This window comes from Melozone crissalis, unplaced genomic scaffold (assembly GCF_028551555.1).
Source record: "Melozone crissalis strain CALT ecotype California unplaced genomic scaffold, PUWL_Pcris_2 ptg000019l_1, whole genome shotgun sequence".
Lineage (NCBI taxonomy): Eukaryota > Metazoa > Chordata > Aves > Passeriformes > Passerellidae > Melozone > Melozone crissalis.
The window spans coordinates 20,528,365-20,543,386 of NW_026535797.1; the positions used below are offsets into that span (position 1 = coordinate 20,528,365).

The 15,022-nt window shown below is 40.6% G+C and overlaps 1 protein-coding gene across 1 annotated transcript; it reads right to left on the reverse strand.

Moving 5' to 3' along the window:
• Positions 1 to 1,690: 1,690 nt before the first annotated feature.
• On the reverse strand, positions 1,691 to 15,022 carry MYOZ1 (myozenin 1). The gene is made up of 5 exons (XM_054277321.1): positions 14,947 to 15,022; positions 13,852 to 14,033; positions 5,044 to 5,278; positions 2,743 to 2,902; positions 1,691 to 1,922 (listed from the first exon to the last, which is right to left on the reverse strand). Exons 1-5 carry the CDS (start codon positions 15,020 to 15,022, stop codon positions 1,691 to 1,693), a joined length of 885 nt encoding a protein of 294 aa, XP_054133296.1.

The following is a 15,022-nucleotide window of genomic DNA, read 5'->3' on the forward strand; positions in this document are numbered from 1 at the left end:
CGTATTTACACGAAAGCATAATGTATTCCACTTAAAATAAAAAAAAACAAAACAAAACAAAAATAAAAAACCACGTAATTTTAAATTGCAGTAGGATAAAATCTGTGTAAGAAAAGGGGAGGCAATATTTTGCTTAATGTCACCTTTTTTTCTCTGAAATTTCCTCTGACTTTCTGAATTTCTAGCTTTGTCATTGCGGATTGGATTCTTGTATTAAAGTACTTTTGAACTGAAAAATCCATCCTTCTTAATTACAATGCAATTGAAAAGCTAGATTGATTTGAAATATTGGAAAACAGCAACCTTATCTCCAAACAGAGCTCAAACAGTGCTTTTTCATTTTTGTTGAAATGTTCTCCAGACCAAAGTAGCACCTTAATATTTTTAAGTTTAGTCACAGAACTGAATTATGGATACCTCTTAATAATATAATAGGATATATAATAAATGTTCTTTAGCCATGCTAAAGACCATTTAGCAATGCTTATTATTAGCATAATTTTAAAGACATCTCACACTAGCCCTGTCAGTAGCTTTATAGAGGCTTGTAATAAAGACAACCACATAACTATCCCAAGAGAATAAAAATCAAATACATGGTTGCAGGAATTCCTAGACAAGGAGGAAAAGCTCCTAAATTAAAAGTACTTCAGTGGAAGCTGTCCCCATGAATAAACTGCTCAGCCCTGCTTACAGGAGGAAATGTTGAGGCACCAGAACAGAATTCCACACCAGTCTCCAAGCAGGAATTCTTTAGTGGTTTTCCACAGCGCCTGCCTTTCTTCCTATTTCTGTGGCATTGCTGAAACTGCTGCAAGAAATGGAATAGACTTTCATGGTGTGTATTTGAATAAGTAATGCACTGTGGTAGGTGTCAAATTAGCTCTGTTGTTATTAAAGCATTTGTTTTCTTGCTCTGTCACTATGGGCAAGCCATCTTACTTGGGTGTGCCTCTGTTGCTTCCCAACCTATTAACTTTATGTAAATAATGTAAAAAAATAGAAGAGAAAAACAAGAACCAAAAACCTGCTTAAGCTGTCGCCTTGTTTATACTCTGGACAACTGGGGGACCTTAGCTGACAGTGAAATACTTTAAGCTGTTTGTTTTGCTGACAGGCTGACTTGCTGTTTCATTTCTGATGTTGTTCTAATTTCCTCTCAAAGTCATCATCCTTCCCCATCACTTTGGCAGTATTTTTCCAAGCTACCTGGATGTACATAAATCTTATGACCATCCCTGTTAGTCCTTGATCTTTCCTCCCAGGATAATAGTCTCATTGTGAGACTGAAACTTTTGTTTCAATTTGCTAATCGCCAAATTCTTTCAGCAGCACTTTTGAGGAAAAAACACAAAAGCTGTTTTTCATCTTGGTGTTTTATTGTTAATACATGACAAAACAGGTTTGTTATCAATCAGACAGTCAGCATGCAGCATTGCTAAACAGGAAACCACTTCCTTAGTCTTGGCCTCTTATGTGCTGGTGAATAAAAAGCTCCTTTTCCTCAAACTGTGTCTGATTTAGATTAGCAGTACAGTGAAGAGAAGTTTAGAACCTGCTTGGGACTTGTCTTGGCTACAGGCAAAAGAAAGAAAGAGCTGACAGAGCTAGAGTTGCACTTTTCCTCCTTACTATCAACTTGCATACAGAAAGGGCTGAGAAAAAAAGGGAAGGTCTTGGCAGTGGGGATTTACAACTCCTCTGTTTCACCACTCATTGGCACATTGACTGCAGTCTGGTACTCTGAGAAGTCTCCTGAAGGCATCCAAGGTATCGGGGTTCTGTTGAAGGAGGGTCTTTTGCTGAAATTTTGATTATATATCATGAGAGATTCTGGGAGCAAAGGGCAGATATCAAACTGAGGCACTTTGAAGGTCATCCGTTTGGCTGCTTTTTCAAAACCCCCATAAGGCATGGCAGTCCTGGCATAGGGGAATACATGGAGTTAGCAAACAGAGCACAGGTAAGCAACAGGACTTATCAAATAAATAGTCCAAGTTATCAAGATTCTAAATTGTGCTACTCTTGCTGTTGGCTAACAAATCCTTCATGAGAACATACATGTCTCCATTGCCCATGTACTAAAAATTATGTAAACACACACATACGCTGCCATGCACTTCCTTCACCCTTGTTGCATCAATCTCCATCAAACCATACACCTTTCACACCTGTTAGTTTTCTGTACATGTAGCAGGCAGAGGCTGCATTATTGCAGAAATTAGTGGGATGTGGGTTTGTTCTTGGTACTGATGACCTGAGGCTATGGAGGTGGGTGGCAAAATTGTATAGAGAGGTTAACAAAAAATTGTTGCTGTCCTAGAAATATTTGTAAAACTTTCAATGCTTATCATAAACAGCAGAAACAGCCTGATTTGTATATGAAGTGCTGTGAAATCTATGGCTGCTGATCATAAGTATTTTTCATGACCTCTTGAACTTCAAAGGGTTGCAATAAAAAACAGTGGCAAGCTACATCTCCTGGTCAAATGGGGAGAGAAAGAGAGGCAAATAGGATTAAAGTCCTCTTATCCAACTGCACTGGTTTTCTGTGCATAATCTGAATTAAAATCTCTAGGTCTTAATGTATTTTGTCTTGTAGTCTTCCAAACATTTCATCCACTGGAGACTGTGCTAAGCAAAATGAAGTGCTGCTAAAACTAATTTACAGGAGGGCTATGATCAGCATTATTGTGTTTTCTCTTGCTAAATAAACTGCACTGAATATCTAAGAGGACTTACCGGTTGAAAGACTTGTAGTGGGGGAAATCAGCTTTGGGGCTGTACGACAGCAAGTCCGTGGAGAACTGGCTTTTGTCCTCAGGGCTGATACCCATCGCTCGTTCCCAAGGGGAAATATAAGTTTTAAATATAGTCACTTTTTTGCCTCCTGACTTCCCATCTGTAAACAGAGGAAGGCAAAGCAGTCTAGTTAGATGGCACTCTTAACTGCATTGTGCTACTATGTCCTGCTACTGAAGTTGAAGCATCAGCTTTGTTTCCATCTTCTGTAACTCCTACATCAATACAAGCTTTCATGGTTAGATTTCTGTTTTGAAAAGATGATCATACATCACTTTTGTTCTTTTCCACAAAAGCAGATAGTAACACAGTCTAAGAGCCACTCATCCAGGAATTTGCATTAAAGCATGTATTTGGAATTTTTCATTCTTCTTTTTGCTCATATAGAAAGAATCAAAGTCCTCACCTCATCATCTCTTCCACTAATAGGAGGGAAGCTTCATATGAGGAAAGACGCAAACAATTTCTTCATTTACTTTTCTGTATTTTCTGTCAGATCATAGCAGACATGACATGGCATTTTCTTTGTGATTACATGAACAGATATTCACATTTTTTCCCTTCTGAACTGAGATGTTAGACATAAGTCTGTCTCAATCACCTCAAGGTGGCTAAAAGCAGTTTGCAAATATTATATGGTATCTCACTTGAAGTTAAAATCCTATCAGTGACTAAAGCTGCACTTTGTTGTAAAGTCAGACACTTGATTGCTAGAAATTTTAGATCAGCTTCTAGCTGCTCCATTAAGCAAATGAGTTTAGACAAGGGATTTCATTCTGCATTTCCCTTCCCTTCCCTTCCCTTCCCTTCCCTTCCCTTCCCTTCCCTAGCAGTGTATAATACCACCTTGCTAGTAAGAACATAAGTTTTGTATTGATATGTAGCACACTTATAATATTTTCATCCTTCATAAACCTTAAAACCCCTGAGCAATATCATCTGCTTAGCTTGATTAGGGCAGATAATAACAGATTAATGGAGAGAGACATTCTGGTCCTTTCATGGTGCTACATTTTGTGTAGAAAACAAATCCTTATGAAGTAAGTGGCAAAAAATGAAAACCATTATCTGAATCTTTCTTCTTTATCACACCTCCTTTGTCTGTCTTGCTTATTGCAAACCATGCCAAGTCCTGGGGTTCCCTGCTTTTGAAGAATTGCAGACATTTACAAGAATCTCTTTTTTAATTTAAAAAAGCCCTAAAAACCAACTACTCCCCACTTTTTTGTGTGAAGTATTTAAACTAAGCAGTTTCCCAGCAAATTGATTGCTAGAGTTGAAACAAAAGCAGCTGGGATCTGTCTCTGCAGTGAAAACTATAGGATGATATTAATCCTCCTTCTCCCTGCACACACAACAACAATGAAGAAAAATCTTCTGTAAGAAAACTCTAAGAGTCTATACAGTTTGCTTTTTCACAGGAAATGTAAAAGCTGATTTTGATATAAAATGCACATTATTCCAGAATGTAAATGAAAATACTTGGATCTTACAAGATTTTACAATTACAAATCCATTTGGTTACTCAAGGCAGTTATTCCTGGTTCCCAAGCAAATTTGATTATATATATTTTTTCAATCTATAGGGACTGTTAAAGTGATGATTACATCTGCTGACTCTTATACTAGGTATTTGTTTCTAGAGATTTCTGGCCAAACTAAACAGAGGATAAAATCAGGCAAAGACTAAATTGAATTAAAACTATTTTTACTCATAAAGATATTACCTCAGTGGCCCAGTGGTGATTACCAGATAACTTTCTAAAATATTGCTGCTCCTTTCTGAAGATTATCCAAAAAGTGTTCTTTTTTTAGGTAGAAGCTTTGATTTGAAATCAGGGCTCAGACATTCAAGTCTGATACTCAGATCAGACTTCTGATCTCAAGAGTTAATAGCAGTGTCTCCAGTGGTGGTCAGTGTGAAAGCCTTGAAAGGGAGTGCCACGCTGGCATGGCACAGCTGCACTGGCCTACTGCTCTACCAGCCTTAGGAGCTCAGCAGAGAAGTCTCCTGTAATTACTGTAGTCCAGCCAAGCAAGGTATTTCTCCCTCCTGCCTGTGGTTGAGCAACATAGAAGAATACAAACAAAACCATCAAACTAAAAGCAGTTCAACTCTTCTAGGCTTTACACTGGAGCTTTGTTTGGAAGAATCCAAGAGTTAATTTGCTTTTCCTTAAGAGTAGGCTTGGCATGTGGTCTGGTAGCTTTAGTTTCTTATTCTTACAGAGAGATACTTGCCTTTGTCAGTACCATCGCCTCCTTCCCCAGCACTCCCAGATGATTTCCCTGCATGCTCCCCTTCACCATCCCTGGCGCCTGCTCTGCTCGCAGGCCTGGGAGGGGCCCCGGGCTGCTGCTGCGTGCTGGAGCCGTGCTGCCCCGCCGCCGCTCCTCCCGCCATCCGCCCGTGGCCATGGCCGTGAGCGTCCTCCCCATAGCTCCCTCCCGGCGGGATGAACTTCTGGAAGTGATCCTAGGGGAGGAGAAAAGAGTGTGCCTGAATCTCTGCTACAGGACATGGTGTATTCATGTTTGTAGGGCTGGCTCCCAGAATGTGAACTCCTGAGTCTCTTTTGGGGTTGGGTCCCAGAATGTGAACTCCTGAGTCTCATTTGGGGTTGGGTCCCAGAATGTGAACTCCTGAGTCTCATTTGGGGTTGGGTCCCAGAATGTGAACTCCTGAGTCTCTTTTGGGGCTGGGTCCCAGAATGTGAACTCCTGAGTCTCTGTGATCTGACCAGTTCTGTGTCTCTGTTACAAAGCCAGTGGCAGAACTTCATGTGAGTTATTCCCTTTATTCAGTCTAGCAGCAGCTGTGGAACAGCAGAAGTGGCAATGGAAGCACACTCACCTCATAGTAATTTTATGTGATCAGGGTGGTGTTGTCCCCACCAATGATGACTATGAAATAGAGGAGGAGGTGAAAGGAAATTTAGCTTTTGCCAGAACAGGTAGAAGTCCAAACAGAGATAACATTGGCTAACCTGTGGGAAAGCAAGCCTGGCAAGAAAGTGTTTTCATGTCAAAGTTAACATGACCCCAGCTCAATTACAATGTGGGATCAAGTGTTACAGGTCACCAGAACAGCAGGGTCTCTGTGACAACACAAAAGTCAGGAATATATCTGCCTTTTTGCCTGTTTTCTGTATATATAATACCATTGAAGGTCTATATGAAAGTCTGCTTGGGGAGGAGTATTTACATGTTGAGAAAAACTGAAGAGATAGCAGCCTGGGAAAACAGAAGATACTTCCTGGAGACAACAAGAGGGAAATGACAAAAAGGAAGAATTTTGTTTGTAGCAGTAAGTGAATTAGCAAACCAAATCTAACCAGCAACAGGGTAAGAAAGAAAGAAAGTTGCATCCATCAATAAAATTAGGTTGGTCTTATTTTGCAGACCATTCACTCTTCCTTGGTCAGGCTAGAAGGCACAATCTCTGCAGTATGTAGTAAAAGAGCAAACAATCCATGCAGGATTTATTGACCTTGTGGTGTACATTTTGGCACAATATCCTGTCTTTCCACACAGAAACTTTCATAAATGCTTGTGTGGAATAGAAACTGATATAGTATGTTTAGAAAAATGTTTCACATATTGGTCATAAGTGACATCAAAACCAGACTTCTATCAGACTTTAAAAGTATCTCTTGTGTAGTACAGCCCACACAGCTATATAATGCAAGTAACCTGGGTTATATATCACATATAGTCTCTCCTGTTGGACTAGGAGATTGGCTATTAGATGCACAAAGATGCAACAAATACACATTAATGACACTGAATGAATCCGTGGTTCCTCATACTGCTATTCTACCTGTATAAATCTCAGGCAGCCTCAGACATGGCTCTCAAAGGGTTTAGGCTTTCTCAGGGCTCTTACATCTAGCACCGTTTAGCAAAAAGAAGCTTTCCAGGCTGTAAACAGGCTTCCAAGGCCAGCTGTTCAGTCAGCTAAAAATAGTCGAGAAGTGAAAACCCCACAAGGCTCAAGGCAGAATTAGCTAACCCTCTGCTCCCTGTGTCTCCCACAACAGTGTCCAGGGTTTCACAGCAGGTCACCAGGCTGCAACCCAGGCAGGCAGCCAGCTGCAGGCTGAAGTGGCAGAGCTGGTTCCCCCAGGGCCTTTAGGGACTGTCTGTCCTTCTCCTAGCTGCAGGGAATTCCCTTTTTAGGAACACAGGAGATAATGTTCCCGTGAATGTCAGGAAGCACTGAGAGGGGAGAGGATTGTGAGCATTAAGCTGTACACAGGAGCTAGCTGGGCAATCTGCTCAATTATGCATGGCAGCTATGTAAGCTGTAAAAAGGCAAACTGAAAAAGGGTATCTTGAGGGTTAGGGGTCAGAATGAGGTTATTTTCAAAATGTTAATATATATGCAAGGGTAATGCTTCTACTGTTTTGCTCACTACTTTCAAAACTAAATTTGCATCTGTTTTCCTTCTAGTTTCACCCATGCTGTGTGCCCTTTCTGAGAATTATGGGCTTATTTCTCCTTTCTGTGGTTACTTACATGCCTCTCCTGCAAGAGAAAAAAAGTCCCAAAGCATCAGCATAACATGAGCTGCAGTAAAATGGACTGTTCTGTTTCTGCTCACAGCAGTATTTGATGTGACTAGGGAGGGGCATCATTGTCATCTGGTGTTATTTTAAATTGCAGTATTATCACTAAGTAGGAATGAAGTTTCTCTGGAACAGAAGGTCTGCATCAGGAAAGCCACTCCTAAATCTTATTTAGCTGCAAATTAAATTAGTTTGATTTGTCTTAAGCTAATTTATTATTCTTCATGGGCCTGCTGAGAAAACATCTGATCTGCTAAAAGCAGGCAACTCCATTCAGATAGGAAGGACATGTTTTCCATGCAACACCCCAGTTACTCACCTGCTAGAACAAAAATATAATTTCCTTTAGTTTTGGTCACCACAATTGTTTGTCTTAGCTCAAATTAACATGAAGCTAGGAGAAAATAATCTTTTTGAAAGATTTTCCAAGACAGTGGAGCTCAGGAAAGACAGCCTCAAGCAGGAGTCTCAACATAGTCAAAGCTGCATAGGTACAGCTTTGTCTCCAGTACATAGAGCACACCTCTGGTCAGAGTTTTGGAGTGAAATTTTAGAGTTTTGGAGCTCACACTTGAGAAGAATGCATGTCTTGGGCCACTGCTAACATGTGGAACATTTACATATATGCATATTCACATCATAAAACCAGCCTCTCTGTTAGTATTGATTGACTGTGTTGGTGGGAGTTCCAGGAGAGAAGTCCAGGAATGTCAGCTGAGATGGCTGACAACCTCCTGCTGGCTCTGGGGACAGATCACACGGCTCCTCCTGTCTGTGCATTGGTGGAGGTAGTGGAAATTATCAGTCCCAGGGCGTCCCTAAATCCACTCTAATAAGAGAGCACTTGTTGCCAGTTCATGTGATGGGTCCCCGGGGTTGGCTAAACAAATTGGGCTCATGTCTTTCAAGTCCTTAGTGCTAGCAAGCGCCTGCTCTTGCAGGCTGAGTGCTTACATGGACAAATTCTGAATTCCCTAGAGCATGTGCCTAATAAAAACTAGATAATGAAAGATGATCCAACTAATGGGGCTGAGATCTCTGTGTATCTCAAGGCCCTGACGTCACTGCAGGCAGTCCCCAGGAGAGACACTGTGTGCTCCCCTTCAGCTCCTTGCTGTGCCCTGAAGAAAATGATTGAGGCCACCAAATGTGTTTCTATTTCCACCTCACTGCTAAAGAGCTCCTCAAATGTTTGATGCCTATGTAGTTACTAACACTTCTGAAGTTACTGGACTGCATCTTCTCCGTGGCAGCCATTCAAATGCTCCTTGATGGTGGGAAGATTTAAAATTCAGACACTTGCAGAGTCTCATAGACTGCCTGCTGTTTTTATCAAAGCGTGGGCCTCAGTCCTTCATTTGGAATTGCATAGCCTTAAACCTATGACTCATTTTTTAAAAAGGGTGAAAATAAGAAGCTGTAGAAGCATCTTACATTTTTTTTTTCAAACTTGCTACCCTGAGAGGCACAGTAGATTGAGCTCCTGCTTTCTATTTCCAGGTCCATTTCTGACTTGCTGTGTAATCTTAGACAAAATATTTTTTTGCTTCTGTGCCTGAATTTACCCATCTAAATAACAGGAATTTTTATCTAATGCTACCCAAAATTAGACACATCTTATTGTATATTTTATATAATTTTTGTCACATTTTCTTTGTGGATGAAAGAAATTGTGTTTCAGAATTTTGGTCCAGAGTTTTCTCACAGTGCTGCAACAAATTGGAGCACGGTGGAAAATAAAAGACTTTTTTTTTCTGTTACTCTGCTTTTTCCACTCCAGTCACTTCTTGAATAAGAATGCATCAGACTCCACATTCACTCTTCCACAGCTTTGGGTATAGTGGGACCCCTAGATCTTCTGCACCAATCCAGCTCCAGTGCAGCAAGGCTCATTTTGTTAAACAAGTTACAATCTCACCTGGCTCACTCCACTTAGGTCATAACCTGAGAATTGCATCTTAGCCTGCAATTATCCTGTGATGTTTGTTCAAGAGGTTTAACATTCTATGAACAGAACTCCTAGAAAAATTATTTTCCTAACATTTCCCCTTTAACCTTACCTCCACTGATCTTGATTGACATTCATCCAAGTACATTAAGAGGCATACAGAGGCAGCACTGCATGCTCTGTAATAAACCAAGCAGCTGCATGATGACATTTCTCCATGGTTGTTTTCCTTCAGACACTGTATCGTGCCTGGCTATTCATCATGTAAGATCTCTGAGGCAGGTTGGTGCTGTACTGCTGTCTGCTGTGAAGCATCACTTTTGGTTTGTAACATAACCACTTCCATTTTCTTCCTGCTACTTCTGCCTGCTCTGAGTTCTTGTCCAGCACTGAAAAGAATACTAATTCCTGCCATTTTCCAGAACAGCAGTAATCCAATTCTTTAGATTTCCTAGATTTTGTTTCACAGTTGGTATCAGCTTAAAAGAGACCTCTTGACCTGAAGTCCAGCAGAAATTGCCAACACATTTTAGTTTGTCTTCATACAAGCTTTGCCATGACTGGAAGCTGCATTTATTTTAACTTGTGGAGTGTAAGAAAGCACCAAGGTGGGGATTTTGGTTGTGGGTCAGTGTGGTTTCTGAGGTACTACTGCTCATAATTGTCTGTTTACATATTGGTTATTTTACCTTGCTAATTGTTTTAAGATCTGATAATAAAACATAAAAAGGAGAGGAGAAAAAGGAAAGTCTCCTACATGTAACCCAAATCAAGCCACAGGTTTTGACTAGCAGAAGGACCATATTTAAGGATTCTTACTGGAAGAGAGATGGAGTAATGGCAACATCCAAGACACATAACTATGACTTTGTTTTCAGTTTCCCATTCATGCCTGCCAGCCAGGTGTTAAAAGGTTTCCACTTGATGACAGCAAGTTCTTACACTGAGGTTCAAAAGCAGAGGTGGGATGTTGAAAGGAGTTAGGGCAATAATGAGTGAGGCTGCAGGGCTAAGAAATATTGTTTCACGTGATCTTAAATATATTTGAGGCCAAACAAATTCAGCATTATGAAGGAAAGCAGTCTGTGAACTGCTGATCTATTAACTGTTGAACAGTGAAGTGGGATTTAGGAGATACAAAGACAAGACTGAGACCCTATCTTTGGTTTTAGGTGACTCATTAATCTACCCCATGTTTCAGTTTCACTGTTAAAAAATAAATGTAGTGATTTTCCACATTCTCTAGTTGGCCAGAGGATACAGTAATAGAGCACACAGCAAGATAGGATTTCATCATGGTCTTTAGTCAGTAATAAATTATATCTTGCAGCTCCACAATGAAGTTGAAAATATCCTCTGAGACATGGAGAGAATCACAGTTCCTGTGGGTGGCACAGCCTGGGGTGAGGAGAAGAAATCCTACATCTGGTTTACTAGAGAGGGCTCAGAAGAGCCCAGCTTCTCCAGCACAGCACAAAACAAGGAGGATGTTGCCCAAATTCTCCCTGTTTGGCAGGATATTGGTGTCAAACTCCAATAAGCCTCCCTAAAACCTTCCCCTTGTACTGTATATTTGCAAGCAAAGAGAGTCACGGTATTGAGAACAGCTCTACAGTATGTGGTGCATTTCATTTTACTCATGTTAGGAATGGTCAGTCCTTTTGACTGGGGGTTTAGCTACATTTGCCTTTAACTGGATGGGTAGAGCTGCAGCAGTGGCAGAGAGTGACAGGTTTTCCCTTTTGCTTGGGGCTGTCTGACATTCATGTGCACACAGTATTTAAGTTTCCTCTGCTACAAGTAAGGAGAGTGATCTGATTGTCCAGTGTGGACTTTTGGCTGGAGGAAAAGAAGGAGGAGAGAAGCAGAAGGGTGGGTCAATGACACATGACTGCTGAGATCTTCTCCCTTGTGTGGAAGCTTTATGGCTACAGCACAGGCTATTCTGGAACCCCTTATATGGTTTGGATTTATTTTTAATAACCTTTCTCTTTGTGTGCTTTTATATTATATTATCTTGCTAGTAAACTTCTTTTGGGGGAAAGAAACAGTCCATACTCCATCCCAGACCTGCCTTGCCCTGCTTTCTTAAGCGTGTCCTGAGAATATTTTAAGACAAGACAGTTAAGAAATCTATGATATAAAAGCAGAAAACACATTACCACCTTCAAATTCCTTCACTGTCCACAGCCTCAAAAACACAAGAACTTCTTTGGAACAGGGAGCAAAGGACATGGAAGTTAATTGGGAGAGGAAAGTAACTGGGTGTAGCAGTAGGACTTCTTACTCTGTCATTATCTTCCTCACACAGTTATCTTTTGTTTAAGCTTTCTTTTCTGCATCTGCCCTTGAGCAGATAGAGCAGCAAGAAAGGAAAATAAAAGAAAGTTATTCAGATACTGCAATCAAAGGGCTTTTTGATAAGAGTTATTTGGTGCTAAGGTCAGGCGCTGTGCTGATGGTTTGGAAGATAACAGACACAGATCTGTTGCCTTTACCTGCTCAAGAGCACCCAGCTCCCCCAGACAATGGCTCAGCTGCTGTGATTGCTCAGCTTTCCTTAATGGTCTGACTGCAGCAAAGCAGTGATGAGAACAGTTACCTGCAAAGGCAGTGGGTGCAAGCAGCGAGCTCCTGGAGCAGCCAGAAAACAGTAACAATTATGTTTTGATCTTGCTAAACTGACCCCAAGCGAGGGCTGTAGGCAGACCAAAGTCTTCCTGCACTGACCAATGCAGTGTTGCTATCTCTTGTCTCTCCATGGATGTGGAGAGAGGGCCTGTAAGCGAATCATGGAGGATTTTAAGCAGAATGCCACCTGGTTTGGAGACCGTGCCATAGTTCTCCTACAGCAAAGCAACAGAGAAAATCCTAGCTTTTTAAAGGATTTTCTAACCCCAAACTATATTTCCCCATGGCATAGGATCTTAACAGCCATGCTGAAAGATCTTGGGAGCAGATGTGTGCTTACAAAAGACAGAGATCCACTACAGAAGGAGTATGGACTGAAAGTCAGGCACAGATTAATAAACAAAGCTGCTAGCAAAAGATAAGCAATTGCCATCAGCATTTATAATGTTAGTCATGAAGTGACTGTGCATGTCCAGTCTTGAGTCAGTTTGTCACAACTTTTTTGTTTTGGATTGATCTGATTGGACATTCTTTAGTGACACCCTCAAATTTTTGTCACTTTGGACTCTAGCCTTTTTATTCCATCAATTTGTTATTTTCTCACTTCTCACTGACGCAGATTCTCACATATGAACTTGGCCCTCATATGTTTTAGGAACTCTGAGATTGCTGAGTAGTTATGAAAACAGCATGCATTTCTCTAGGATATTCATCGGTGGAGTCCAAAGTTCAATATGCCATTCCTTCTCACATTCTTTCTGGGAGATAATTCACTGAAGAAATGAGCTACCTAAAGCACAAAGAGGTGAGGAAACTGACCAAAATTTAACAAAGTTTCACGGGATATGCTTGTTATATCTCTGGTCTGTCATCCCTCATCTGTAATCTTACTGTTTAATTTTAACTTTTTTTTTTTTTTGTTAGGCATCTTTCCACACTCTTGATTTTTAAGTTGGCATTTCTAGAAGTGAACTGCAGATGTTTTCTTATTGCTGCTTTTGAAAACATCAGAATGCTAAAAGATGGTGTGTTTTTGTTTGGCAAAACATTCTCTTCAGCTTTACTTTTATTGTTTTTCTTGAGTTTCCTTGGACTGGAAAATAGATGCCATAAAGGGATAAAATGTCACCAAACCAACTTTAAAGAACATCAGAAGATGAGGTGGTATATCAAAATGCATATGAACCTTAAACATTTTCTATTTGTTTTACTGAATCCTGATAATCATGTGAATTGAGTTTCATTTGTAAAAGTTTAGGTGTCTTCAAAAGATTTTACACCTGCAACTAGCTGTAAAAAGGAGTTGTAACAGTACCAATGCAAGGGGAAAGGAAAAGAAACTGAATGTCTGTATTTATATACCATATCTGAAAGGAAAATGTTTTAGAGGAAAACAAACTGGGCTTCTAGCAGATTAACTGAAAATATTTCAGAGTCAGGTTAGAGGTTTCACTTGTGGAACTTGCAGATACTAGCAGAGGACTCTGTCCAGCAGAAAGCATAAAAGTATCCTAGACTAAAAATAGCTCTGGTCTGCTGGAGTTGGATGGATCATTGCCATCATGCAAAGAAGAAATGGAATAGGTACAAAACCAATTAGCCCTGCCCTGAGTTCTGAACACTTGCCAAACATGCAGCCTTCCTTCATCACTCAGTACTGAATTTTGTCATGCTTCTGCATGTGTGATACCAAATATTTGCCGGAGGAGACTAATGCTGCTGCCAAAAGGAAATAAAACTTGTGTATTTATGTAATTTTGTTTTCTTCTTTCACTGCTTTGCTAGCAGACCCTCCCTACCCCCTGCCCACACACATTAAAACAGAAGAGAGATTGGGCACACTCCATTCCTGTTTTCCCTGAGTGCATGGAGTAGCATTTTAGTCTTAATCTTCAACTTACCACGGAATTGTCAGTGAAGGCATCAGGGTTATTCTCATAAATGAACTTCTCCACTCTTAGCTGACGTAATTTGAACATCTTGGATCCTTTGTTGGTGAGGAGAGAAAGCTCTTCTAGCATCACATCTCTGGGGATGCTGATCTTCTTCCCCAGGTTCAGCTTGGACACCTCTTGTGGCATAGCTACAAAACATACAGTGGGACACTTTAGGAGGCACTCTGGTCTATGTCTTTTGTCTGTTTCTTCCTGTCATCAGTAGTGACTTCAAGCACCCAAATTATCTTCTAAATTAAGATTTTAGGACATTATCTATGCACCAAGCTTTTACAGTGAAGACACTTTGGGTATAGATCTTTGGTATTTACTCTGGACTGCAATCAAGGTAAATCTGCAGAGAGAAGTTGCATAGGGGTGGAGCTAGATGGGTGTCTGCCACATCTGAAGCATCTCAGTCAGTGCAGCAGGATTTATTGGCACTGCTTCAAATGAGTACTTTTCCAAACCTCTAAAACCTTCCTCATGCTGTCAAAAGTAAAGAAAATATAAGGACATCACACTTATTTAAAAGTTACCCTACCCCATACACACATGCTCTGTAGAAAGAAAAGTGTTCCAGGTTATATTCTTCCTGCTCTATTAACTGCTCTAAGAGATCTTGTCTTGTTCAACTGATGAGTTCTGGAATTAAAGAAACTCTCTCACACAGAGAGAAAACAAGTATAAAACAAAGGTTGTAAGAGAGAGAACGACGTAGAATAAATCTAGGCACTGCAATATTGACCCCTGTAAAAGATCATGTTTTCTGTCCATTTACACTGATCTGCATCCAAATTAATACTGCAGGAGAATACAAGTTTGCAGAGCGCAATCTTGGTCAACTTTTGGCCTGAGTGTGTGCAATGCTTTTCAGCTGTAAGATAGAAAATGTGACATGGTTGAAGGCTGGGCTTCAGTAATATTTGTGGCTGTGTCTCCTGGTATGTTCACTGCATGTCTTGCTTTGGGAGTTCAGTTTGGCAAGGTGTGAGATTTGAAAGGCCGAAATTCAGGTCGAAATCCAAACAATTTTTGCATGTGCAGTTTTGCATATCTTACCTTCATGGGTCAGCTTCCCAATGAGTTTAGTGGACTTTTTCCTTTTAAGAGGAGCAGGAGTCCCTGCAAGGGGCAT

What these genes read in the sequence shown, in the direction of transcription:
- MYOZ1 (XM_054277321.1), bottom strand. Translation starts at nt 15,022, where the DNA reads ATGCCCCTTGCAGGGACTCCTGCTCCTCTTAAAAGGAAAAAGTCCACT. An exon ending in TGGGAAGCTGACCCATGAAG is followed by an intron (nt 14,034 to 14,946) that starts GTAAGATATGCA and finishes TATGTTTTGTAG; the next exon opens with CTATGCCACAAGAGGTGTCC. An exon ending in AGGCGATGGTACTGACAAAG is followed by an intron (nt 2,903 to 5,043) that starts GCAAGTATCTCT and finishes CTCTGTTTACAG; the next exon opens with ATGGGAAGTCAGGAGGCAAA.